Source organism: Dermacentor variabilis, chromosome 5 (assembly GCF_050947875.1).
Source record: "Dermacentor variabilis isolate Ectoservices chromosome 5, ASM5094787v1, whole genome shotgun sequence".
NCBI classification, from domain to species: Eukaryota; Metazoa; Arthropoda; class Arachnida; order Ixodida; family Ixodidae; genus Dermacentor; species Dermacentor variabilis.
The window spans coordinates 83,634,979-83,662,305 of record NC_134572.1 but is presented as its reverse complement, the minus strand read 5'-3'; the positions used below and the strand labels follow the sequence as shown (position 1 = coordinate 83,662,305).

The window sequence follows — 27,327 nt, the reverse complement described above, 5'->3', positions numbered from 1 at the left end:
AAAATATATCCACCCTCCACTTCATTTCATAGTTTCATGCTATTTTTCGTTTTGATCTCTTCGGATATCTGCTGTACAAGCTCAAAACAACATTGCAAAAAGGTCCGTGTCATCGCATACTGGGCGAATGTGAACGAGACACAGCTAAGCGGCACAATCAATACACTTGTATGTAGGTTCACTGATCTCTTAGGGGGGGCAGTACAGATAAGTGTGTGGGTTAGTAAAGGCGTGCGCTAAAGTGGCGAAAGCTGGACTTGGTAATAAAATGTGCACAATATTTCTCCAAAATCTGTCAACTACCATGCCTCACAGGTTATAGTGTCTGGATGTTCATTGGTGGCCACAGAAATGGCATGATTCCATAAAGAACAGCATTTCAATTTCAGCCATTTTGTCCATGAAGTTCAAAGCAACACACAAGGAGTCATGAAATTTTATTTCAGAAATTTCTCATTTATAAGAACTATACATACTTTGAAGACAACACACTTTCAACTTGCTCAAAAAATACAGATTTAGAAGTACTTTACTGTGGCCTTAGCAGCATTGGTGACCTTCAGGAAGGTTTCATAAATACACATATCAAGACTTGTACGACCAGCACCAAAACTATTTACAATGTGACACATACATATATGTAGACTGAAAATGCAAGCTGGAAGAGAAACAAACCAGCAACAGCCGTGCATTCGACATAAGTACATACATTTGCGCTACAAAATGGAATGAAAAAAAAAAAAACAGGCACATAGTGTGCTCAAGGCATAAGTGCCAGGATAAGTTTATATAAATGTCATGTGAGAGCAACCATATTGGAAAGAAACACAAAGAAACGGCGGATAATGCCTTAAAAATACAGTGTTGATTTACATAATGTAAAGAACTCCTTCACTCGATTGTTTTCCATTCTTGTCAGCCACCTCACATTACTGGCCAATCCTGGTGATAACATATTCACTAGTCCTGCTCCGACCACCACGGAAGTGAAAAAAGGAAAATAATTGTAATAGAATTGTTACATCTTCCTAGTCAAGGATGCCACTGCAAAAAATGTTATAGTACAGTTATAAGAATACTGAACATGAGAAAAGAATTGCAGCTCACATTCACAATATTACTTTTAACAGTAATTCGTTATTGTCAGTACTCGGGTGCCTTGCACTCATATAGTGACAGGCACTTTATAACTGCCATGATCACAGCGACATATAGATGGTACTTTCTGCTAATTGAAAGTATTGTGACTTCGGGCCTTGTTTGTCTTCCTGACACTATCAGTAGTTTTTTGTCCGTTAATTAAGTTATGGGGTTTTATGGGCCAAAACCCCGATCTGATTATGAGGCACACCGTAGTGGGGCATTCCGGAAGTTTAGATCACCTGGGGCTCTCTAACGTGCCCCCAATGTACGAGACACAGGCATGAATAGCAGACATGTAGAGCAATCTAATGATATATCACATATATTTTTAAGTCGACCATCAAAGCTACTTTTTTACTTTGAGCACAAATCTTTTTGCAAAAATTATAACTTTATAGTTATTTTTCAGGCAATTGGCTGAACCTTCAAAGCATCAAATATTTTTTGACTATAATATGTCAACTGGGTGATCATTCTACATTTCCTTTGTGGCTTCTGAATTTTCCCGCATTCCAAGAAAAAGATGCAAACTTCACAAGTTTACCAGTTCCAGTGCCAAAACCACCCAAGTATTCAAGTATTTGAAATATTGGTTATTTTGGCAGTCACATCCCTTCATTGTTTTTTTCCATACACACCATTTGAACGACTGGATCATACAATGTGCCTTTGAAAAAAAAATGTTTTTGATGCCTTCTGGCTCAGCTTAGCAAGAACAATAATTTTTTGCCAAAATGCTAGAAAATTCTTGGAAAGAAAAACGAATGGGGAGAAGCACTTTTGAACTTCAGCAAACATGTGGAAATTTTTTCAGCTATATCTGTGATGGCCTAAAAAATGCTGGTTGATTTGGCGTGGAACGACCATAGTTCAACGTCTTGAAGGGGCAGCACAAGACAACTACTGTATTTACTCGAAAATAAGTCGATCACAAATATAAGTCGACCCTATACAATGAGCTTGCCAAGAAATAAAAAAATGTATAATTCAATAATGGGTTGCCCCATATATCTTTTTAAAAATAAAACGAATTATTTTGAGCCTGACACCTTTATTTAGCATAAGCTCAGCTACTAAATCTTGCTAGTCGATGCTGCAAGCTGCATCCTCGTCGGAAATTTACAATCTCGACACCCCAAACGACATCACCATCGGTGCCGTCAAGTGCATCGGGTATGGAGCATTTTTTAAAGCCAGCCTGGATAATCTCCAGACAGACTTCAAAGAGGGCGTGACAGAGGAAATCTGTAAGCACAGTACTTTTGTTAGCTTTGCTCATGAATATAGGTCAAAATCCTTTGATCACAAAAAAGGTTGACCTGTATTTGAATAAATAAAGTAAGACAAAAAGCAGGAAAGACACAGTGCTGTCCTTTGTTATTCCTGCTTTTTGTCTTAGTCATCTTGCACTGTCCCTTCAAGATGTTTGACATATTCCACACTGATTATGATGATATTATAAAAATTGTTAAACTTTTTCTTTAGAAGTGTACTATCCTAAAATCTCAAAACTACCTAGGGTTTCATGAAAAAAATGCATGGTAACTATACAACATCTTCAAATCTATACGTTCACTATTCAGTTTGCATGCGAGCAAGAGCCAGGAATGGTGCTCAGTATTCGTACTACTACATTTCTGCAACATTAAGCAGTATTCTTATTGCTACTTGATATATAATCCTAACCCAGATAAAATTTAGTTTTTATGTCTGTGTATCAAACCCTAGGTGTAATGTTACGGTGCACCGTTACTGAATGGTTTCTTAGCTTCATAACCCATCCACTCGATGTTATTTGCCAAGTTATGTTGAAAGGATATAAAAAGGCAAACTTCACATGGACAACTTCACAACAACCAAGGTGTTTCAAAAAGGAAGAACACCAGTTTTGGTTCCATCAACAGTTGTCTTCTTAATTTGTGAAAATGCATTAACATGTTGGCAAGCCTGCTTCAGGTTGAAGGGCACAGGCACACAGAGGGCTCCAGTGAAATGTCTCACTCAGGAAGTTCGGAGAGGCTGAGTCTGCTCAGAAAGGTTCTGCAAAGAACAATGAATCAGCATATGCTGAAACCTCCAATTCCAACTGCAATACACTATGTATATACTAATTCATTCTATTCACTCACAGTAGTTTCACTCACAGTAGCTCACTCACAGTAGTTCACTCACAGTAGTTCACTCACTGGACCACTGAAAAGGCTGATCTTTTTCAGAATTCTGAGCACACATCTGGCACTCACGTAGTCTGCTGGTACGCCTGACCAACAAAATGCTCTGCTCTTTTATAACTGCTTAAAAACTGGGTGGAAATACAACTTATTCATGCAGCTTTCACCTAACCAGGGTGTCTACCAAGTTGACATTTCCGAATTCCCTGAGTTTTCCAGGTTTTCCCTGAGCACCTTTGCAAAATTCCCTGAATGAGCCATAACCTTTTTTTATGTCAAGACAGGCTGACACCATGTTGCCCGATGCTGTCACTCTCTAGTAAGCATGTTGAAATAAAAAATGACTCAATCCAGTTTGAATAGTAAGGAGTAATATCTATTTTATTTAAAAAGAAAACAGGAGGAAGGTGTTAGTCAAATGCACAGCGATAAAAATGATAAAACCCATTCTAAATTGAGTCAAACATTTTAAAATACAAATGAAAAGGAGATGCATACATAAGTAAATATTTTCGAATATGAGCTATTTTATCAACTGATAGCAAGCTCATCGGTATGAGGCCTGAATGAACTTTGTCACAACTAAGATTCTCTCTCAGCAGCTGGGAATTCAACCACAACTGTCCTGATATACTCTCAGCCCACGTACAATGACTCAGTGTTGCGTGTCACGGCTTTAAAGCGTTTATTTTGGTTTGGATGAGGGACACCGGCATCTCGGCGTCAGCCAACACTTTGTTTTTAGAGCTCAAGCTCCTTCAAAGAGGTGGTAGCACGCTTCATTTCCCTTTAATTTCTCAGTGCGTCGGTCCATGCTGTTCTTATCCTCTTGCAACGCTTTCACCCCATGGATCATTTGAAGCATCCTCTTGATCAGTTATACAGTCAACGTCCGATTTCTCGGACTTCCTAGGGGCCGCAAAAACGTCCGATAAATCGGGCAGTCCGAAAGAAATGAATGCATTTCTTTATCTGCCCCTAAGGGCTAAAATTGCCACAGGCACGTCCGAAAAAGCTCTTGAGGCCTGCCAGTACACTTATTAGGCATATCAGTGCTTGTACTGTGACAGGAGACAGGGGTGCAAGCGTGTATAATTAAGGAATACATACTGTGTCCCGTGACAATTGCCCCTTCCCACGCTTGTTATGCTTCACCGCCTAACAGTGCTGTACCGAGGCGAAGCTAACTTTCGGAGACTGGCATTACGCAACGCGTTGTGCTCTGCGAGCTTCGAAGCCAATCGCGAGGATTACAAAGGCGGAGTCGATGCCATTGCTGACGGCGGCGAATTCTTTCAATGAAAAACACGGCACGTAGAAGCAGCTAGGCCTAACATTGCCGCGGTGGTGGCTACGGCTGCCAGCGGATCTGCATGCGAGAGTGCCAGTTGGAGGCGGCGAGATAATCAAAATGGCGGCGGTGGTGGCTTTGATTAATGCCATTTCAGACCTGCAGTCAGGGCAATATACATTGACTATATGGAGCACGTGGTGGTGCCTCAAGCCGTGCGAATTATCGGCCATGTCCGAAAAATCGGGCGTCTCGAAAAATCGGTCGTTAACTACTCTGGCAATACCTTGTGGCGATGACACGGCGTCAATGACGATTCGTTGCGATTCCTCTGTTACTGGAGCCAGCACTAACACGACTTTCGTTCCCTTTCAATAATGTTACGGCTAATTTTCCCTGAAAGCAGCAAAAATTCCCTGAGTTTTCCCTGAGTATTTCCAGACTAGTATTCAAATTCCCTGAGAATTCCCAGTTTTCCCTGTTGGTAGACACCCTGCCTAACAGCTGACAGAACACACTGTACTGTGTACACTACGTTCAGATTATGCTGTATAATTGGCTGACTCACGAAGTCTAACATATCAAAATTAATACTGGGCCTGAGGAATGTCTCAGTAGAGTACTCCAGAATAATTTTGATAATTGAGATTTTCAAGGCGCACTCAAATCTAAGTACGCAAACGTTTTTGCATTTCACTTCTATCAAAATGCAGCTGCCACGGCTGGGAGTCCAACCCACGACCATGTGTTCAACAGCAGAACCCCACCGCCACTATGAAGCCACCACGGGTAGCTTATACTAGTTGAAGCAGCATGAAGTTCGCTGCCATGTATCGAACACTATCTGCGTGCCTATCGCCAGCTAATCGACCCAATGTTCACACATGCTTTTGACTTCCACGAAATACACGCTGCTTTTGTTGCCATTCCCTGCATTGGCCAACGTCGGTGAGTGCTGACAGTGACAAAGTACGTTAACATGTCAGCTGGGGCAACCCGCTTGTGGTGCGCTCAGAGCTCCTTTTGTGCAAAGTGCCATGCTTGCTTGGGTGGGACTCAGCATGAGGGCAACCGCCGTGCACGCGACCTGTGGCACTGCGCGAGCCTAGACCCTGAATATATTGAATAATATATATCCAATTCACGAATCAAATTATTTGAACATTCACTATTTGATTCGACTGAGTGATACAGTTAAACCTGAATATAACGAAATTAGTAAAATCGACAATTCGCTTCGTTATATCAAAATTTCGTTTGAAAAGGAGACGCACATCAACCTGTCTCTTACTCCCAGCCCTTCGGCTGTCAAGCTCGGCGTGATTTGCCACCTTTCAAAGATTCTGAAATTGGGAGGGCCAGCTTTCAGTTGTGGATAGTTCAGCTAATCAATTGCTGATTCAGTAATTACTCTACTAATGTTTATGCAATTATCATCTCACTGTTTTCTCCGTACCAATATACTCTCCATGGCCAGGAATAAACGTGAACAAGTTGTTTTTATTTTCTTTGATGTGGAATTGTGCTCGGGCTTTGTGGGGTATAATTTCTTAAGTTTTCACTATAAGGCACCTGTTGCAAATGCGAAATTGAAGCCAAGCAGTAGTGAAGTTATGTTTCCTTAGCAAAAATTGCAAATATAGTACAACTTCCGAAATAAAGTGTGTTACGAAATACTTTCATGTTTCAGCCAACGGTACCCCAAAAATATTGCGTCAAGCAGTTTTCAATAATCTTAAATGTAATGCCAATGCATTTATTCTGGTGTGGATATTGAGGACGAATGTCTAGAAATTGGCGCCAGTCCTAGAATTCCTGCTAAAAAGCATGGCTTCACTACAGCTTGGCTGGACAGAGCAGAAAAGCTTACAGGTCTTCCAGGGGTGCAAAAGAGGCCGCCGTGGACGACTGGATAAGTGCTGCTGTGGCACCACCGCTGGCTATAACTGCAACAACTGCCTGAGAGACGGTCCTTGTGAACACCTGTTCCACCAGGCTTGCAGACACCCTGACCTCTGGTGTCGCAAGAAAAGATAAAGTGCAAAATGAAGGTGAGCCCATAAAAAAAGAGGCGTGCACATTGTGCTTGGTCAGTCAACACTGCCAGGCTGGACAAGCTTGGTGAAGTCAAAAACATATTACAGTCGAACACCGTTGATATGTTCCTGTTACGTACATTCTCCCGGTGCCTCCCGTGTTCGCAATCGAGAAAACAAAAAATGACCCAATAGAGTTATGCTCATTTTTTACCGTTTTATATGTTCCCAGAAAAGAAGATTTTTTTGGCACAAATGCTCAGTACGTCGTCAAGCTGCAATCATATGATACATCTTCCAGCCGCCAGATCCCATGTAAACAAGAAAATGCGCGAGACGCGCGTGATCGAGAACAGTAAATAGCTGCCCACGGCAGCAGCTTCACCACAGTACTCGCGTGTCTGACGTGAAAATGACAGCGTGCACAGTTTCTTATTCCGGTACTAGCAAATCTCGGCCCAGGTAGCATGCCGCATGCCGCATTCACAGCTATCACCACCAAACCTATTGCGATAAGCATCTTCACCTATGTGTTTTAACACAGTAACGTTAAGGGCCCCGTGTCGCAGAAAATCGGGTGTCAGTGTCCCACATCAAGCATCTGACGTTGTTTCAGCAAGAATTTCAAAGCATGCATACCCAGACCCTCCATGTGGCACAACGAAGTTACTTAACTGAATTTCTCGAGCTAAAATACGTAGAAAAATTGTAAAGTACGACTTACACCTGATCTACAGACATGATAGTGCCAGACTGTAATTTGAATATACAAGAAAACATAATTCTGTTACGCAAAAGCTCAAACAAACCCCTTCTCCAGCCTTTTTACCATTCAAAGACCGGCCCGGTGCCCGCCATTTGTGCGCGAACATCTTGGAGGCTACAGAGCGGCGCGCACGGTTCCTTGCAGCACCTCCAGATGACGTTCGCCTCCGCCGCATCGCAGGCCATGAAGAGGCCACATTTCTACCAGAAAGCCCGCCTTCGTGCATAGTGTTCGCTGCCAGCGTTCCCCGGTAAACATTACGGTTACATATGCTGCAGTTGCTGGGAAGCGTGAGAAGCAGTCAGGGATCTTTGAATGCTATCACATTCTACTCTTAAAGGCGAAGCTTAAGCGTCCTCCAAATTTTACAGCGCGTGGTGTATAATGCCACTGGTACTGGCACACTTTTAGCAGGTGATAATCCATATGCACTGCTGTTCCCTACTGCAGGCTGCGCGATGTGAGCATCACGTTTCGCTTCAACGGCATCCGGCATTGCCCACAAACTCGATTTCGCATTGGTTTCCTGTTGCCTTCTAGGAAAACAACATAACGCATTTTGGGCCGCCGGAGCACCACCAGCTTGACGCGTGTTAGCATCTCATGTCGCAACGACCTGCATGACACTTCGCATTACGTAGATGTTAACAACAGCTGAGTCTGTCAAATCTTTTAAGCTACTTCAGATCGTATGTTTTTTCACGCGGATTTTTCCAAAACGTATGAACAAGGTTTTATTGTATACAGCACTGTGTAAAAAGACCACAAATGTTTTGCAAGGACAGACTTGCTGAGCTGACAGAAATGACATTACAGTCATGGCATGGAGTGACAACATATGAGAACTAGCAAGAGATTAATGAAACAGGAACAGCGCATGCAGGTAATTACCTGCAAAAGGGGGCAACTATGAACCAAGCCAGCTTAGCACTTGTAACAACAGAGCTACCTGACACAGTTGCAATTAACTCGAATGCTGACCGTTTGCTGGCTCGAAACACCAGGTGGCAATATCAGGTACAGCAAAGAGAAGATTGTTTGCTCCCAGATTAAAATACAGTAATCCCTCGTTATAATGAAGTCAGCGGGAGGGCGAAAATATTTGTTATAAGCGGCAATTCGATTTAAACGACTACTTGAGAAAAGCTAAAGCAGTCGAGCTTTAATTGTGCCACAACTGCGAGGAAGTCAAAATACAATGTATTCAGTGAAGCAAAACTTTATTCAGGTGCAAAAAAGGCAGTGAGCTTTGGTTGTTTCAAGTTCTTAACGGATGCGAGCAACCCCTGCTTTAATTTGGCCAAGCATTGCACAAGGCTGTGGTCGCCATCCATGCATGCAACCTTATTTTGCAGCAGGCTTATGTACTCCCGCGTCTGCACCATAGTTGGCCCTTCACATAGCTCTTCGTCCACGAGTTCTTCATCCTCGTCAGGGCCACCACCAGTGTCAATTAGTATCTCTGCATCCGTCGCTGGGGCGACCACGGGAGCAGCAGCTTAAGCCAACGCGAATGTCTCGAAGTTGCCTTCTACCTCTTGGCCAGCAATTTTATGAACAGCCTTTTACTGATCGCAGCAAGTCTGGTCATCATCAGGCAGGTCATCACCAGGGTCAATGACGATGGCGCGGGAAGAGCCGGTGTGCGCAAAGCAGTTGGTGACCTTTGAAGGTGCAATTCTTTCCATAAAAAGTTCAGCAAATGGATCACACCAAGCAAATCAATGTTGTACCTCTTGCTGGTGTCATGCGCTGTGAGCATGCGCTGCGAAAGAGCCTTGTGGTACAGTTGCGCTCTCAATGATGTCCTGATCTATCGGTTGCAGTGCCGCGGTTGTGTTTGAAGGCGAAAATTCTACAGCGATAGTCTTAAAGTTGTCGATCTTCCCATGGGTAATTGTCAATTATGAAAAACACTTGCTGATCCTTTGCGTCGAACTGTCTATCCAGAAGGCGCACATAGTCTTCAAAAATATCAGCACTCATCCATGCTCGCTTGTTACTTCTGTAGATGCATTCCTTGAGAATATTTGCATTTCGGAAGCACCGCAGCTTCTCCACCTTCCCCAGTATCTACAAGGGAAGCTTGTCCTCGCCTGTTGCATTGGCACCAAAAGCCCCATGACACGCTCTTTGCTCTGTTTTCCTCCGGATGAAGATCCGTTAGCGGTAGTGAACATGCGATTTGGTAGCATATTGTAGAAAAATGCAGCCTCGTCTAGGTTGTAGATGTCTTCGTTTCCATACTTTTCAAGTAGAGCTTGGAGCCGATGTTGGCACCATACTTCCACAGCGTCACGGTTCACGGCTGAGCTTTCGCAAACGATCGACTTCGAGGTCACGCCGTGTCGTTTCTTGAACCGCTCAAGCCAGCCATTGCTGCACTTGAAATTTTTATGGCGCATATGGAGGGCGAGAGCTTCGGCTTTTGCAGTAAGTGTAGGTCCATGTACAGGGAGATTTGCACTCCTGGCCTTCTTCAGCCACTGTAGAAGTGCACCTTCCACTTCGGGGTGTTTCGAATTGCGATTCCTCTTTCTCTTCATCGAGCTCTTTTAAAAGCCACCCAGCACAGCTTCCTTGTTTTTCAATACAGTTGATAAAGTAGACGGCAGTATACCGAATTCCTTCGCGATGTCAGTTTTCTGCTAGCCACGCTTCCCCACTTCTTTTATCAGCAGAACTTTCTGCTCCAAAGTCAGACACTTTCGCTTGGAGACTGACAGAACCATTTATCACAGTAGACTACAAAAGCACATGCGAAGCACACCTAATGAAGCACTCCGAATAACACACAATTACATGGCGTGCAGCACGGATCCAAACGAAGACACTGTCGGCGCCAAAGTGACTGAATGCATTGGTCGATGCAGAAGCCAGAAGCTTCAAAATGTCGTCAGGGCATCTCACTTTCCTAGTCAGTGCGTGCTGGTGATGGTTGCAATGGCGGGCTTGGCATTGGCTTCACTTGTAGCGGAAGAAAGGTGATCGGAGTTGTTGAGACCAACAAGCAGGAAATGCGGAAGGGCACCAATTGGTAGAAGATTGTGCACGGTAGGGCAGGCCTAAAGAGGGCAGCTTTTGAGGAGCACCAACGTCGAAACTGGCAGCGAGGAGGCGAGGAGCTGACATGAAGGCGAGTGAGAGGAGTGACTGGCGTCCAAACGGCTTGTAGACTGGAGAGCGAATAAGGAGGGGAAGGCAGTGGTTGGTTGTATAGGGGGGGCTTCAGATGTCATGGAACACTATGAGAGTATCGCACTAGAAAGTGCTGCAAATGCCGCGGTGAGTCTGAGGTTGTGTTTGCTGTGCTCAAAAAACGATTAGCCACTCATTGTGGGTACGCGATCATGAAAATTGAACAGTTTTGCAGTAGAGGCTTTGCATGATCACTGGGCAATTTTTTTCCCGAGGTGTGCAGCCGTGAAGTTTGCAAAACGAGAGTTTTTCGGAGCATCGTTATTGATGGCACTGTGCTAATTCTAAAGTTCGAGTGTCGGTGTTTGCGCACTGTTGCATCCGCGCCATTGAATAATGTCTACGAACACAATTCAATGACCACACCAAGCATTTCGACCATTTTTCTAAAGTCAGATGGCGTGAATCGAGCATGGCCGGCTCAAGAAAATCACTGGGGAAACACAACCTTGCATTGACCCCAGTGCTGACAGCCTAACTCGGCGATGGTGATGCTCGGATTTTTTGTGTTTTCAGCAAGTTATTGGTCGATTTGCACTATCAAAAGTGCAACAAAGCTAGGGGCAGCGTTTTATTGTGATGCAGGCCGATTATGGCGAGCGGCGAGTGAACTTATAGTCTGGCTTCCCCAAAGTCATCTGCCCAATTTGTTGAAGGGTCCCTCACCAGGCCCTAGAGCAAATTTTGGTTATATGTTGGAAGTTGTTACGTGTCCTCTAAGGAGTGTTCTGCCACAAAAATTTTTCGCATCAGCTCATCAGCCGAGATAGAAATATTTCAGTGCTGCAAACCCATGATTTCAGAAGGCGAGCTCCAGTGCAACGCGAGACAGTCCCTCCACTTGCCCCTTCTAGCCTCCGCAAGCGACATTCCTTCCCTGCGTTCTCCCATACCAGACTTAGAGTTTTTGCGCAACACAAATGGCACAGGCCCCGCCTTCATTTTTTATTTTTCTCCCCGCTTTTTATTCCCCCCCCCCGGAGCTATGCATTTCTGCTGACAGTGTCGCGCGCGAGCTGTTGTCTCGTTCGCGCAGCGCACAATTTTGCATACTGCGCACAAGGAAACATGACTAGCAGTATAATTCAGGGCTACATGAATACTGAGGCAGAACAAGCGGATCGCAGAGCATCATCATGCACTGAAACATGGTAAAAAATGGCACAGTTCTGGTACCTATGCATGTGACTGCATGACTGTGGGAACAAGTAGACGAAGCGGAAGTACATCTCTATTGCTTCGGTGCGAAGTAAAAAAACACGCAGGCATTCCATTTGTGTGTTTTATTTGTTCTCTAAACTTCAATTCGTCAATTCGAACAACAGATCACACAAATAACAGATGTTGCCTGGAATAATTCTCGAAGTCGCATCTCGATGATTGACGTCACACTGCGGACACGAGTACGTAGGTGCAGGGACACGAGTACGTCACCGTCCAGCTTGGAGCGCGGTCGCCGCAAGAGAAAGGGAAAACGGTCTTTGGATTTAAATTTCAGACCTTTCCGCTGCACGTAGCGATGCAATACTTTGCAAACACGATCGTTAGCGCACATTGAGTGCTCTGCACTTGTCAGCTCGGAACGGCCAGACCTGGTGAGGGGCTCTTTAACGTAGCTTCTCGCATTGGACATGGCACTTATAATTCGAGGGGTGCTTCCGTGCTTTTCGGCATGTTTCAGTGCCAGAAGTGCTCTTTAGAGCGGTAAAACTTTGCTCATCGAGCTATGCTATGGCGCAAGTCTGGCGAGCTATGCTAATGCTATGGCGCAAGTCTGCCTGCTGTCTTTCGGCCACTTTTCGACATCCAAGAAACCACGGTTTTCTGGCATCGCAAAGCACCAAGACAACTTTATTTTCGTGTGAACTCTATCATAGGGGACACCAGCGATGCGGCTGCGACCAAGATTAATGGTTCGGGTTCACTGCAATATGAAATTTGACAGCTTCCATTCACTTTGCACTAAACTGCTGGGAGCACTCGGCACTCACTGGTTACGGAATACTAGGCGGTCATCGATCGTGGGTTTGGTACTTTTGTGGCCTGTTCTGTACATGCATGAGACTAATTCGTCGGCGGTATTAATTTCACACTGCATGCACAAATGGGACCTGCATGCACAAAAGATGCCTCCGTTAGCCACTTCGCTCTAAGCGGGTCAAGCTCTTCGTATGCTTAAGAGTGATACAGCTTAAAATGCATGCGTCTGGTTGGGACCGGAAGAAATGTCGAATAATGCAATATTTTGAGTAAAGCGATTTCATTATAACAAGGGCTTACTGCATGCATTCTGGCAACAAAAATGCCACATACGCAGCAAGAGCAACTGGCCACGCATGTGCATTTTGGCCAATGGCTTGGCTTCGCTGGCCTGACACCAGTAGGCCAATGTATCGATCTCATGTGATTATGCTGATCGCACTACTAAATTAAATTATAGGGTTTTATGTGCCGAAGATCGCACTACTGCATATTGCCACAGGGCAGAATTAATGAAGTGTAAGTGTTTACAATTTACAAACTGCAGCAACGTTGCAAAAACAAGATGGCTGCCCAAACCAGCTGCATGCTCTTGTCAAATCATCTTCTTTGTTCATAGTCGCACCATGCCCCACTGCTTCGTAACAATATTAACAATAGCACAAAGAGCATGTTTCTAACTTAGCATTCTTCATGTGCTAAGTATCAGCACAGCAAGCCCCCAATGGGCCATCAAAATCGAGAAGAAATCCTTTGCTGACTTGTCAGGAGGCATTGTGCTCGCATTTCTTTTGCTTAGACTGAATCGTGAACATTTGTTAGCCGATTATGGTCTGTGTGTTTATAATACATATAGGATATAATGAAGGTATTTTTGTGCCAAATGCGACAGTGTTATAATCAGGTTTTCTGGTATTAAGAAAAACTGCAGCTCCTTGCAGATGCACAAACTCACCTAGATTTTCATCCCTATCGAGCAAGACCTGGTCGGAGATAGCCACAATAAAAATTAATATAAAGGCAGAAAGAAAAATTACAAGGCTGGCCTGCTTTTCAGCAATAAACAGCGACAAATTGTATAATGTTTCATTTAACAGGAAAAAAATTATATGTGCTCCATAAATTTATATAGCGTACTGTACAAAGACAAACAGCCTTACAGAGACTATTTCGCAAGAAAAAAGGGAATTCCTCACCAATGAAGTGCCAATTCGGCAAAGAACTTACCATCTATTTTGCCCTCATTCTCAAACGATCCAAGGAAGGGTAACATTACTTCAGATGGTTGGCACTTGGATCCCGAGGACTTGGAAAATGCTCTGCAATACCAGGTTCATAACTACACTTGAGTCAAATTAAAAAGGACTTGATAATCACAAAGTGTTTAGTATAGCAGAGCCTCGTTGATACGATCCTGTTTCGTACAATTTCCTGGCAGTAACGTTTGTGATCGAGAAAACAAAAAATGACCCAACACAGTTCCACTTCATGAGAGAGAGTGGCTTGTTGGGCTAGTTAGTACATGGTTATATGTACTATGAGAATGCCAGCAAACTTGAGAGTAGAAAAAAATTGAGAGGCAGACATAGGCAAAGAGACAGGAAGATGGCTGGCCACCTTCCTGTCTCTTTGTCTATGTCTGCCTCTCGATTTTTTCTACTCTCAAGTTTTCTGGCATTCTCCTAGTAGAAACAGTCATGCTTCTTCTTTACCGGTTGATACATTCCCGGAAAACACAATCTTTTGGCACCAATGTTCACAGTACACCGCCAAATTGCAATCGTATAATATGTTATTCGGCCACTAGATTATACATAAAGAAGAAAAAGCATGAGGCACACGTGATCAAAAGCAGTAGACGCCTGCCATGGCAGCTTCCTCGCACTACTTGCCTGTCTGTGTCACGTGAAAATGCTGGCAGTACCAGCAAATTTTGCAGGTTGTCATATGTCATCATTCACAGCTATCACCACTAGCTCTATTGCGATAAGCATCTTCACCTATCTGTTTCACAGTGTGCACGTGTGGCATAGTGCTGTTGGAAGTATGTAGTCCATGCATTCAAAACGCGATAACCCAAGTGCGCTACAATTCCCTGCTGCAGGTGGTGCGATTTGAGCGTCGTGATTTGCTCTGGCAGCATTGCATTCTGGTGTCGTCCACCAGCTCAATTTCGATTCGGTCCCCTGTCACCTTCTTAAAACATTCTGCAATAGATAGGGAAATGACAATGCGCGCCTTGGGTCACTTGGTCCCGGCCAGCTCAATGCCCATCAGTGTCTCATGCTGCAAAAGTTCATGCAACGCTGTGCATTATGTAGATATCAACTACAGTTGAGTCTTCCAAAGTTTTCAATGACTTTGGATCGTACGTTTCCCCAGCTAGTATGTTTTATTTTGCTTTCTTTTTCAAAAACGTATGAATGAGGTTCTCTTATTCATTATACCTAAGCTGATGGTAGTCACTTACAGCAGTAAAAATGAAAGGAATAAGCGCACTGGTAAATACAGTTAAACCTCGATACAGCAAAGTCGGTAGAATAGGCAACTTGCTTCGTTATATATAACTTCGTTCTATTGAAATTCTACCTTTTATGCAAATAAGTACAGTTGCCGATCATTTTTTCTACACGGAAAGGGGCTGCAGAATTTTCCAAATTATCGGACAATCGAAAAAAGCAAATTTGAATGAGAAAACATTTCATTTTGCTTAATTTGGGAGTCGGCAACGAATAATACGGTTTCAGGCCACATACATCAGCGATATCTTCTTGGCTGTACGAATTAAGCGAAGCGAGTACGTGCTTTCACGTGTACTCCACTCCTGCAGCTGGTAGCGTCGCCGGTATTGGGATGATGTTATCAGGCAAAGTGCCGGCAGAGGGAAGCGAATGCTTCGGCTACATATCACTCCCACGGGTCACCGAAGCTTGATATTAAGCAACCTCCAATATTAAACATGTGATAAGACAGCTTACATGGAGCCACGGCGTCTCGGCACGCCTACTCTGTGCGCACACGGCAGATTACCTCTAAAGCAGGATCCGCGACTGCGTATGCACTCAACCGCGCTTACAGCTATTCGCAGCAACGGCCAAGACGCGCACCAGCTTACGCCCCCACTCCACCAGCCCCCTCACGCACGCTTGATCACGTTACCGCGAGCTCACTCCCCTCCCCCTTTTCCCCTTTGCTTGCGTGGGGAGGCGGCACTCGTGAAGCCACTGTCTTTCTTGTCTCACCCTCGCACACTTTCCTTCGTACCTAAAGCACACAGTGCGCGGGGCATGATAGTATCTTATCGCAATTGGACTTTATACGGAACATGATGCCACTCCACTTCGCCGGTCGCTGTTGTCGCGCAGCGAACGATTTGAGAAGTGCATTTGCAAGCAGCCGCTTGTAATTCTATCATTTGACCATCTGCGTATTTTCTTGGTATTCCTTTGCGGCAGCAGTGAAATTTCGTTATATTGAAATCGCACACAAACACACTTTGCTATACTGAAGTTCTAAAAACATGTTCTATGGACAAGGGGTTATGAAAAGTTAAATACTTTGTTATATCGAGAATTTCATTATATTGAAGTTCGTTATATCGAGGTTTATCTGTACAATTGTGTGAACAAGATGACACCATTTTTGTTCAAGAACGCTCCTCACAGTGCAACTTGGATCACAATTATTTTTTTAGAGCACAGCTCTTAGGCACCCATCCCTGCGGCGAGCATCGCGGTAACTGAGCGAACAATTAAAGGATGAAATGGCGAATGCGGAGGATGAAAGACACGAGGAGGAAAGCGTAGGAAGAGGGTATGGTGAAAGTGTGAGAAAAAAGCTATCGTCGATATGGCATGAAACCATATCATTCATCGCAGACTCCCAAATTCATTAAAATGAATTGTTTTCTCATTCAAATTTGATTTTCTTTTAATCCCTGATAATTTGGAAAATTCTGCGACCCCTTTCCGTGTAAAAAAGGTCGATCAGCAACTGTACTTATTTGCATTAAAGGTCGAATTTCAATACAATGAAATTTCGATATAAAGAAGCAAACTGATGATGTTAACTACTGCATTATATCAAGGTTGAACTGCATTACCAAATTATTGAGCCGTTTCAAAACAAATGTTTATTGTTAGAAATACAAGAAATGAGGATAACCTCCTAGTATACGGACGCATAGTGTAACTACCAACCACCCAGACATCTATCAATAAGTGTGTTGTTTTGGCATGATTTGTGCATATACAGTCGAAACCACTTATAACAATATTCAGGTGCCATGAAAATTCCATTGTAGTAACCGATAATTGTTATAACCTGGTTGCATGAAAAAATCAAAATAGGGGGATGGTAGAGCGGTTGTGAGAAAACTATAATGGCGGGGAGGCCAGTGCCCCTCCCCACCACCTTCCTCCATCTGGCTGCTGATTGTGCTCACTCGTTTAACTGCTTCCTGGGTGCTCCGATCATGTGTAACATGCTGCGCCTGTCGGCGTTAAAGAATGACACTGCTATTTAAAAGGGGCCTTTTAAAAATTGCAAGAACGCTGCCGCGGCAGCCTGTCAGCTTGAGAAATTCAGAAGAAACGCTGAGGTGGGATCGCCACAAGCATCTCGACACGTACTTCTCACTGGCTTGCACAAGAAAACCCTACGTTCCTCACCCCTGCATGCTTTACGCGAAGCTTGCCGACATCCTTCTACAAGGCATCCAGGAGCTCCACGTAGGGCAGCGGAAGGTTCCTCACAAAAACGAAGCCCCGGAGTGCCTGAATCATCTGCCGGGCCTCCTGTGAGGACAAGGTCAAGGCAGCTTGCCCTACCGCGTCATCGCTGTTGTCGTCGCCGTCGCTATCTGATGCAAGCACGTTCGCGACGATCCCCTCATCGGGCAGCCTGCCCTACCGCGTAATCGCTGCCGTCGCTATTTGATGCAAGCACGGGCGTGACGATCGCGTCATTGGGTAGCCTGCCCTACTGCGTAATCGCTGCCGTTGCTATCTGATGCAAGCACGTTCGCGACGATCGCCTCATCGGGCAGCCTGCCCTACTGTGTAATCGCTGCCGTCGCTATTTGATGCAAGCACGTTCGCGACGATCGCCTCATCGGGCAGCCTGCCCTACCGCGTAATCGCTGCCGTCGCTATTTGATGCAAGCATGGTCGCGACGATCGCCTCATTGGGCAGCCTGCCCTACTGCGTAATCGCTGCCGTTGCTATCTGATGCAAGCATGGTCGCCACGATCGCCTCATCGGGCAGCCTGCCCTACCGCGTAATCGCTGCCGTTGCTATCTGATGCAAGCACGGTCGTGATGTTCGCCTCATGGGGCAGCCTGCCCTACCGCGTAATTGCTGCCATCGCTATCTGATGCAAGCACGGTCGCGACGGTCCTCTCATCGGTCAGAAGCACTTCGTTTCCAAATCTACAGCCATGCACTTTCTTTGCACCGGCAACGTTATGCATTGCCGATGATCAGTGGGCGAATCAACCATCTTCCGTTTCAGTGACGAGAAGCCACGTGGCAAGGAACGATTTCAACGCAAACAATGAAGACAAATGCGAGCGATTAATCTGTTTGCAGAACTGCGCTGAATGAGGAGCCAGCGAGCAACATGTGAGTAAACTGCGAGCAGCACAGTTGGCGCGGTCCATTCGCATTTCGGAGGGTGAGGCGGCATAGAACTGTGGGCACAGCCGAGCCGTGCGCACAGTCCATTCGTGTTCGGAGGAGGGGGGGGAGATGATGGGAGAGAGGCGTGCGGAGATGGCTAGAAAGTGAGTGCGTGGTGGCTATTAGAGCTGCAGCCCATCGTGCAGCGACTCGAATTTCTCGTGTTTTTTTTCTTTTCAAGGATTTCGCATTTCACTACCATTCAGCTCGGACACCCAACAGCCAAACTTCATTGTTATAACCGATAGTCCGGCATCGGGGCATTGTAGTAAGCGGGTTATTTCACCATGGAAAACATACAAAAGTTGACGGTGCAGCAGCTTCTCATTGTTATAACTGATATATTGTTAAAACCAGTAACGTTATAAGTGGCTTCGACTGTATCAACCAAATTTAACCTGCAAGCTAATCAGAAGTGTCTTTAGATGCAGGCAATGCATTTTAACCACCACTGATTTCATTACTGTTTCCAAATTTGAAGTGTTAACTCTGCAGGAACAACTGTAGGCACATGCTGCAAAAGGATAAACCGAGATTAAATTAGATTGAAGGCTATAATGTTATAAAACTATAAAACATTGAAAAAGAATTCTGGGGTATTACATGCCAAAATCAAAATCTGATTATGAGACATGCTGTATCAGGGTGCTTCAGATTAACTTTGACCACCGGAGGGTCTTCAACATGCACGCAATGCTGAGTATACAAGTGTTTTTGTAATCTGCCTCCATCTGAATGCGTGCCACGGCAGCAGGAATCAAACCCGCGACCTTGTGGTTATCAGCAGAATGCCACAGCCAATGAGACACTATGGCAAGTACGATAATCATAGAAACATGACAGGTACAGTGAACAGACTAGATTTCACATGTGATAGACTACATGTGACATAATGGGCAAGGGTTTATAAAGAAAAACAAAAATAAAACGAAGACAGAACTGTGGGCGGGACTTGCCTTTTGGCTGCCTGCCGAAGTGCTTCGTAGCCAAAGAGCACCCGAATGACTGCCAGGGTACCAATCTGCCCCCCGGCACACAGCTGCATGTCAATGGCTCCGAATTTGTAGGTCAGCGACACCGTCTGCACAATGTGTACACATCATGTTTTGCTCAAAACGCCGGCAGCCTTCCTTTAGCAAATGTGTTCAACATTCAGAATACAACCATATGCCCAGGGATGCATGCAAGAAAAATGTTCATGTCTTGCTCAAGATGCCTGCTGCCTTCCTTTAGCGAATGTGCTTAGCATTCAGAATATAACTGTATGCGCAGGAATGCATGCGAGAAAAATGTGCATGTCTAGCTCAAAATGCCTGCTGGCTTCCTTTAGCGAATAGGTAGTAAGTACAGTGACAAGCCCGGCACTTTAACATCTGCAATGCAGTGACGGGGCCTGGCACTTCAAAGGGCCCCTGAAACGGTTCGGACAAATTTTGTAGACGCGTAGGGTACAGCTAAAGTATAACATTCGCACCACAATTTAAGTGAAGCGTTACGTTAATGGAGCTACAAGCGATTACAAGTTACCCTCCTCCCTAGGCATGCTTTTCCTCCTCAACTCGTTTGCCAAGCGATCGAAGCTAAGCTCTGCCTTCACTGGTTCTGCGTCACGATACGACGTCACATCGTCCACTTCTGGTTGTTTTGGAGCCTGCACGAAACCTCTCCGCTAGCCGCTTGGCCGTCGACCCCAAGCGAGAGCAATCGAAGCAGCGTGCGTTGCGAGCATTCTGTCGTAGCGCCAAATGTGTCTGGTATTCTGGTAATCACACACAAGCTGAACGTTTTGACGGAACAGTGGAGGCATAAACTCAAGCTGATGAAGGAACTTTAGCGTAGACGTACGTAAGCTGACTGATCGGTCTCCACGGTCCAGCCACCCGTTGGCGCAGAGCTTAACCAAGTGTAAAACATTTTAAACATTTACAAATACAACGTGTTAACAATTACACTCCTGCGAGAAATTTACACCAGCAGCAAAGAAGAATACATTTTGTTACTGCTACTTTGTGTGGTTGAGCTCTATGCCACCAGGTGGCTGCACCGTGCAGACCAGTCACATTTGCGCTTCTGTTCATCCTGTGAGATGACACGGTCAAAGGGCCAGGCCCTGTCCCCTTGCGCTTGCGTTTACCCCAATACCGGACTCGCGAAACGCTATTGCGTTAGTAATCTTCCGGTGTAAAGTGATAGCCGCAATTGCGCAAATCCTGGCACCGATTGGATAGCAGCAGTCTGGTGCACTGCAGCCAGACCGCTCACCTACTGGCTTGCAGAGGGACACAATGTCGCAGCTTTACATATTGCCAGTCGCTACGTTTGCAGTCCACAACGCAACAAAGTCGAATCATAGCGCTTGCAAAAAGACAGACCGACACTGACGGTGGAGCTCTCGTCAACGACGGAGCACATTGTAACACAAGCAGATGACACTTGCTGTGTGCCGGAAGTGCTTAAGTGTACTGAAAAAGTGTTCTTGTGCATTCTCTTTATGTTACTTTCTTTCTATAAAAACAAATTAACTAACATTCCAACTATTATGAACACCATTTGTTTACCATAAAGTTGGAAAAATTGATCACGCGCCCTGGTCAGCGGATCGGATAGCTCGCCCCATTGACGCCGTATGGGTCATATTTCCGTCATAGTTCCATTTCCATCATATGGGTAGGGGCGGCTTAAAATTCCGCCAAGCAGTGTGCTGCGATCGGCAGTGATGTGCATATTTAAAACCTTATAATAAATTACACGCTTTATGCGGAGCACTTAGATGTGTCAATTAATGATCAGAAGGACTTACTCTAATGACTGAGTACATTTGTAGAAAATCGTCAAAATCGTTTCAGGGTCCCTTTAACATCTACACTGCAGTGACGGGGCCCGGCTGCATTGAAGCTTGATTCTGTTATGGTCCATTTGGTTATACAAAAGTGGGCATTAAGAATCATGACGCACTTGAGAATTGATACACTCAGCAGGCCACTGTTCAATCAACTAAACATACTGCCACTCGATCTTATGCGAGAGCTTAAAACAGCTAGCTACGTAAACAGTGTTGTGAAACGTAATCATCCTTTCCCTGTGTCCATATCTTTTTCATCATTACGTGCTACCAGAAGACTGCCGCTAGAAATTTCAATCTGCCTCCTGTACATAATGTATATGGCAAAAGACTACTTGGAATTTGTTGTAGTTAGGACATGGAACATACACTCTCCAAAATAAGAAACACAAAATTTCGGCAAAGCACTATTTATTCGCTATAAACCACTGATGTTGTGCCTGCATTCTTGCTTGGCATTCTGTTGTTCGTTGTTTGATAATTTATGTAAGTGGTGATAAATTTCTATGCGTGCTATAAAAAAAAAATTCTCTGTTTTTAATGTGCTAATGTGCTGCATTCATCCCCTGTATTGACCCCCCTATGCTTGTACCGAATGTCTATTATATTTCCCATATCTGGACCATCCACTAGCTTGCGGCTATTGGGCCCAACAGTCTTTTGCGTATGCACTATAACACCTATGATGATAATAATAAAGAAAGAGAGAAAGAAAGTTCACTAGAATGAAAAGGGAATGGCAAAAGCAATTAAAAAAAAAAAAGGCTTGGCACATGTTCATGCTTGTGTAACACCAGATAATGAGTATTGTACTGGATTAAGAAAAAGGCCCCGTCACTGTAGTACTGATGTTAAAGTACCGGGCCTCGTCACTGTAGTCACTACCTAGCAAATATGCTCACCATTCAGAATACAAATGTATGCCCACGAATGCCCGCAAGAAAGATGTGCATGTCTTGCTCAGGATGCCTGCAGACTTCCTTTAGTAAATGTGCTCAACATTCAAAATACAACCATATGCCCAGGAATGCAAGTGAGAAAAATGCACATGTCCTGCTCAAAATGCCTGCAGCCTTCCTTTAGCGAATGTGCTCAACACTCAGAATACACCCGCATGCCCAGGAATGCACGCGAGAAAAATGTGCATGTCTTGCTCAAGATGCCTGCTGCCTTCCTTTTGCGAATGCGCTCAGCACTCAGTAAACGACTGTACGACCAGAAATGCATGCGAGAAAAATGTGCATGGGTAAGCAATGCACATGATAAGAATGCGAACAGAGTTAAGCCGGAACCGCATGGCACGTTTTTCGCTCACAAAAAACGCGGCGCGCAGCAAACGCTCGCGTTGCCGCCGACGCGCGAGCATCCATAAAAAAAAAAAAAAAAAAAAAAAAAAAAAAAAGGGAGCGGCGCTTTCGCGTTGTGCTTTCCGCGTTGCCAGACAACATAACTTCCAACGACAAGAATTGTCTCTGTTACCGCATATATAATATGCCCTTAAACTTACAGAACACTACAATCAAAATAATCTTAGTGTAATTAGACAGCGACATTTTTGTCCGAAGTGTATTTATCAAGCTTAATTTCAAGCAGCAAGATTGTGTGCGAAACTGCTACTATGTACCTTCCGTATGCTGAGAGGCCGCTGCTTGTTTACAACTTCCCATAGAAAATAGAGTGTCGGCCGCTTACTACCGAGCAGAAGAGGCGATTGCTACTATTAAGGGGGATGCTGAGGGCATCTGCTATACCGTCTATGCTGAGGGTATCTGCTATAGCTCGCCAAGCTTGGTTACATTTGATGTTCTTGTAATTGCGGTCGCGTACGTCCCACAGGACGCGACGCTTCTCCACTTCAGTTATTAGGGCCTCGTTGAAGGTTGCAGTGTCCATTTTAGGTGAACACGATGCGTGAACGAAATCACTGTAGCACATGCTTTCTTTGATGCACGTGCCAGTTCTGCCGAGAAAAAAATAATTTCGCCAGAGAGGTTCCGTCGAGATGCACAGAGAGCAGGGCCATCTGGTGGCAAAACCAAAAACCAAAATGCCACGTGACCAAATGCCACGTGACTTACCTGAACTCTGATTGGCGGACGCGACGCCAATCCGAGCAGCAGCACGCGGCGGCGCGATTTTGTGACGGATCATGCTGGGCACGCGTCAAAATGACATGCGAGTCCCACCATCCGCGCGTCAATCGCGCCAGAAATCGCGCCATGCGGTTCTACCTTTATACAATACATTGTACTTGCCAGGCAGACTCAACCACGGATGCAATGCAGTGACAGCAACCTGTATCCCCAAAGACAGACTGATTTCATTGTGTAAATTCGTCCGAAAAGTCTGTCGCGGAAATGCATTAGCTCTGTGGGAACCCTGATGGTGCGTTTGTGAAGTCTGGAATACCCCCGAGTTTGAATTTTTGGAGTCCAAAAAATCGGTCGACAACTAACGAATTATTCGGTTTAACGAAGCAAATTTAATATGTGTTTCTCCGATGTCACAGCGTAAGAAATATGTGCCGATAACAAATATACATAACAAAGGTATTTTCATGTTGGATGCAACTTCCTCATTGCCGGGTTTAACTGTACTGTACTGCATTTGCACTAATATAAGCCTAGGTTTTTTTTCTCCTTTAAGATCACCTATCTCAGAAGAAATGCTGCATATTTGGACCAATGCTCTAATATAACAAATTTTTGGATATAAATATTTTTTTTCAAAATTTTCCGGCTCAACATGTGCCAAGTTTAGCCAGGAGGCTGTTAAGCTTTCTGAGAAAGCTAACCGTGCAGGACTGTGAGCAGTGAAAGTGCAACTCAGCACAGATAATGGGAATGCTGGCAATGGCACAACATGGTCCAACTACAGTAGTAAGCGTCACCCAGGACTTTGGTAGGCTGCATGAACATGCACCATGGTAGTGCACTGGCCAGTCGGAACATGTAACCGTTCTACCACTTGTGCACCTGACCTTCTGACACAGCACATCAGGTACATTTGGAGCATTTTTGTTGAAAAAGAACATTTCAGCTCAGCTTGATAGGTGATACATTACCATAATGTGCCCCTGTACTTTCATGAACGCATGTGTAGGTAGTCCCTCAATAAAGGACCAACACCCATTGCACTATGCAGGACACCCTATCCAGAGCAAATGGAAACAACTGCATTAGAATTGTGTCCAGAGCATTAAAAATTACCTTTTTATATTATAATTAATATGTAGTTTTCTTTAAAAAAGACGAAGACAGTTGCATGCAAAAATGCACTCTTATTTCTCCCTTAAGCATTTAAGCTTGTTCTGCTAATCCCATAAACAGTTCACACTTTCTTTATATATGCAAGGACTAATTCTGCAGAAGTATTACAGTAGAACTTCATTAATTTGTTTTGGAAGAAAACGCAAAAAAATAAGCACTAATGGGGAAAACGTATGATTTGAAGTCACTAAAACTTCAACCAACTCCACTGTAGCTGACATCTATGTAATGCGAAGCATTGCGTGAATCACTGCAGCACGAGGTGCTGACATGCACCAAAATGGTGGGGCCTGAGCAGCCTAAGACACCTTATCGATTTCGCTGCTTATGCTTGCGCTGCTTGAATTTAGCCTGCTTCAGCAGCTTCTTCGGCTGGGAAATTTTGGTGGGAAGTTTTGACGTGCCCACTTCATGTGATACGTCGCTGCGGCCCAAGATGCCGACGCGTGCATGTAATTGGTGAGGCGTGAACGACCCAAGATGCACTCTGTTGATTTTTCATTCTGTAATGTTGAAATGTTGCTTATTTTAGCAGCATTTTGCGCTAAGTATTTATACTCATAGAACTGTATAAGCAGAGAAAGTGCCAAACCTTGGACTTCTTGCGGCGTAACACAAAACAGGATGGAGTCACTGAAATTGTGCCTCGGCCACCATTTTCTGAAGCTTCTGTAACAGATGCAGATGCCAGCAACAAGTTAAGAAAACTAGGAGCAACAAGACAGCTAATAAGCAACAATAACCTAATAGTACCAGCAATAAGGCAATGATGCTCTACAAAGAGAACAATACTATTACATGCCGTAGTGGCTTGGCGACTATGGTGTTCTGCTGCTAAGCATGAGATCACGGGATCAAATCCTGGCTGTGGCGGCTGCATTTCAATAAGGGGCGGAATGCAAGAACAGCTGTGGTTCTGTGCTTTGGGGGCACGTTAAGGAACCCCAGGTGGTCAAAATTAATCCGGAGTCCCCACCACAGCATGCCTCATAATCAGATTGTGGTTTTGGCACATAAAACCAAAGAATTTAATAACAATGCTACTCAATAAAACAGGAAGACAAACATGATTGGTGTTCATGATCAGTGTCTCCAAAACAAATTCTGAGAGTCAAGGGGGTTCAGCTGGTAGCCCTTATGGGTTCCAAAAGCATTAGCAACAGCGCAGCTCTCACAACTGTGCCCACTTTTTCAGCTCAACGTACATAAATAAGAATGGTAAACAGAGATGCATGCTAGTCACATGAGTAATTGCAAAAATTGCTAGCTTACTTCAACAACTGCAGTGCTGAAAGTGTCCTGCAGGAAGACTTACTATACAAAAGAACAACATCCAATTTGCAAGGCTTCCTCTCGGTTTCAGTATTGAAGTGCACACTAGTAAAACAGCAGTGGAAACAATATGATGAAAACCTTGCGGTTGCTGGCCGTCACAATCAGCGCCATTGTTTTTCTGTCTCTCATGACTAAATGAATCATTGTCTCAGCTTACCCGAGTGCATTCATCTAGGCTCAGGATGTTTCTTAGTGTTCAAACAGTCAAAAACACTGCCAAGTATGCTCTTTTTTTGTTTCTGGCCTTTAGCACACAAATAACACAGGGACAGAAAAGATAGGCGTAAATGAAGTGATCACTTCCAACAATAATTTGTTTTCACGAGCATCAGGCATGCATGTAGGAGACGGTTAACCAGCTCGTGTAAGCGCACTTGTACAATTTGATAGATCATGACATCAAGAAATATAAAATACTTGAAAATAACAAATGAGCAGAAATTAAGAAGAGCTAAGTTGCAAGATTATGAGATAAGTCCGTACTGTCATCTCCGCCGAGTCACTCTTTGCGTTTGGTTAAGATAATCCAATGTGTTGCACAGTGGTGATCAGTTTCTAAAGTCAGCTTCACCGCAATGAAATCCCGTTATGTGGCAAAGCTTAAGAATGGCGCAAGCACAGCATTTGGTCTATATTTCCAGGAGTGGGGGGGGGGGGTAGTCATTAGAATAGGGTAAATACCATAATCAGACACTGTGAGCTACCGTTATTGTTTGAAAATCTTCATAGGGCTGGCCAGCCCCATACCCCTCGTCACCAATATCCGTGTGCTCGGCTTGCTCATAGAGGCGAACGGAGCGAATGGCATGGCCCTCGCCAAAATCAAGATGAATACAGCCAACACCATGAGACTTTTGAAGCGGGTCTCCAACCGCCGTGGGGTTATGAAAGAGGAGAATCTGCTCCGATTAATCCAGTCATTCGTAATTTGCCACATCACCTACGTTGCTGCGTATCTAAACTGGTACAAGGCTGAACAAACCAAGATCAACATACTTATACGCGGTGTCTATAAACAAGCCCTCGCCCTCCCCGGTTGCACCAGCACTGACCTCCTCCTTCAACTAGGCATCCACAACACACTGGACGAGCTCATCGAGGCCCAACGTCGCTCTCAGCTGGAGAGACTCACTCTCACAGCGACGGGTCGCCATATCCTCACCTCGCACAGTATCACCTACCACCATCAACACGGCCATAAGCACCAGATCCCCTCCACCATACGAGCTTGGATTCACGCCGATCGTATCCCCAGAAACATGCACCCCGAATACAACCACGCACGTCGCACAGCACGTGCCACGGTTCTCACCAAATCTCTTACTCGCCACGACGGTGTGAGTTTCGTCGACGCCGCCGAATATCCCCACGGTACTCGCTTTGCAGCTGTCACCACGCGTGAAGGCTCTCTCCACCATGCTATCAGCCTAGTAACCCCACACGCTGAGGAAGCTGAAGAAGTGGCCATCGCGCTAGCCACACTAGACCCAACATGCCATACCATCGTCGCTGACTCCCGCTCCGCCGTTATCAACTATATCAACGGCCGTATTTCACACCAAGCCTTGCGCATCTTGCAACAAGCGCCCTGCTCAACCGACCATCAGGTTACACTT

General features: G+C 44.8%; 1 protein-coding gene across 2 annotated transcripts in view; it reads right to left on the bottom strand.

The window, feature by feature from the left end:
• Positions 1 to 420: 420 nt before the first annotated feature.
• Positions 421 to 27,327, bottom strand: part of LOC142582901 (uncharacterized) — a 110,051-nt gene continuing 83,144 nt past the window's right edge. For both annotated transcript variants that reach the window (XM_075693012.1, XM_075693014.1), the window contains 5 exons: positions 24,969 to 25,045; positions 19,222 to 19,346; positions 13,813 to 13,904; positions 6,476 to 6,620; positions 421 to 3,183 (listed from right to left, as the gene is read on the bottom strand). In XM_075693012.1, coding sequence (XP_075549127.1) covers positions 3,141 to 3,183; positions 6,476 to 6,620; positions 13,813 to 13,904; positions 19,222 to 19,346; positions 24,969 to 25,045 — 482 coding nt within the window. In that variant the 3' untranslated portion in view covers positions 421 to 3,140. The remainder of the gene's footprint in view (positions 3,184 to 6,475; positions 6,621 to 13,812; positions 13,905 to 19,221; positions 19,347 to 24,968; positions 25,046 to 27,327) is intronic.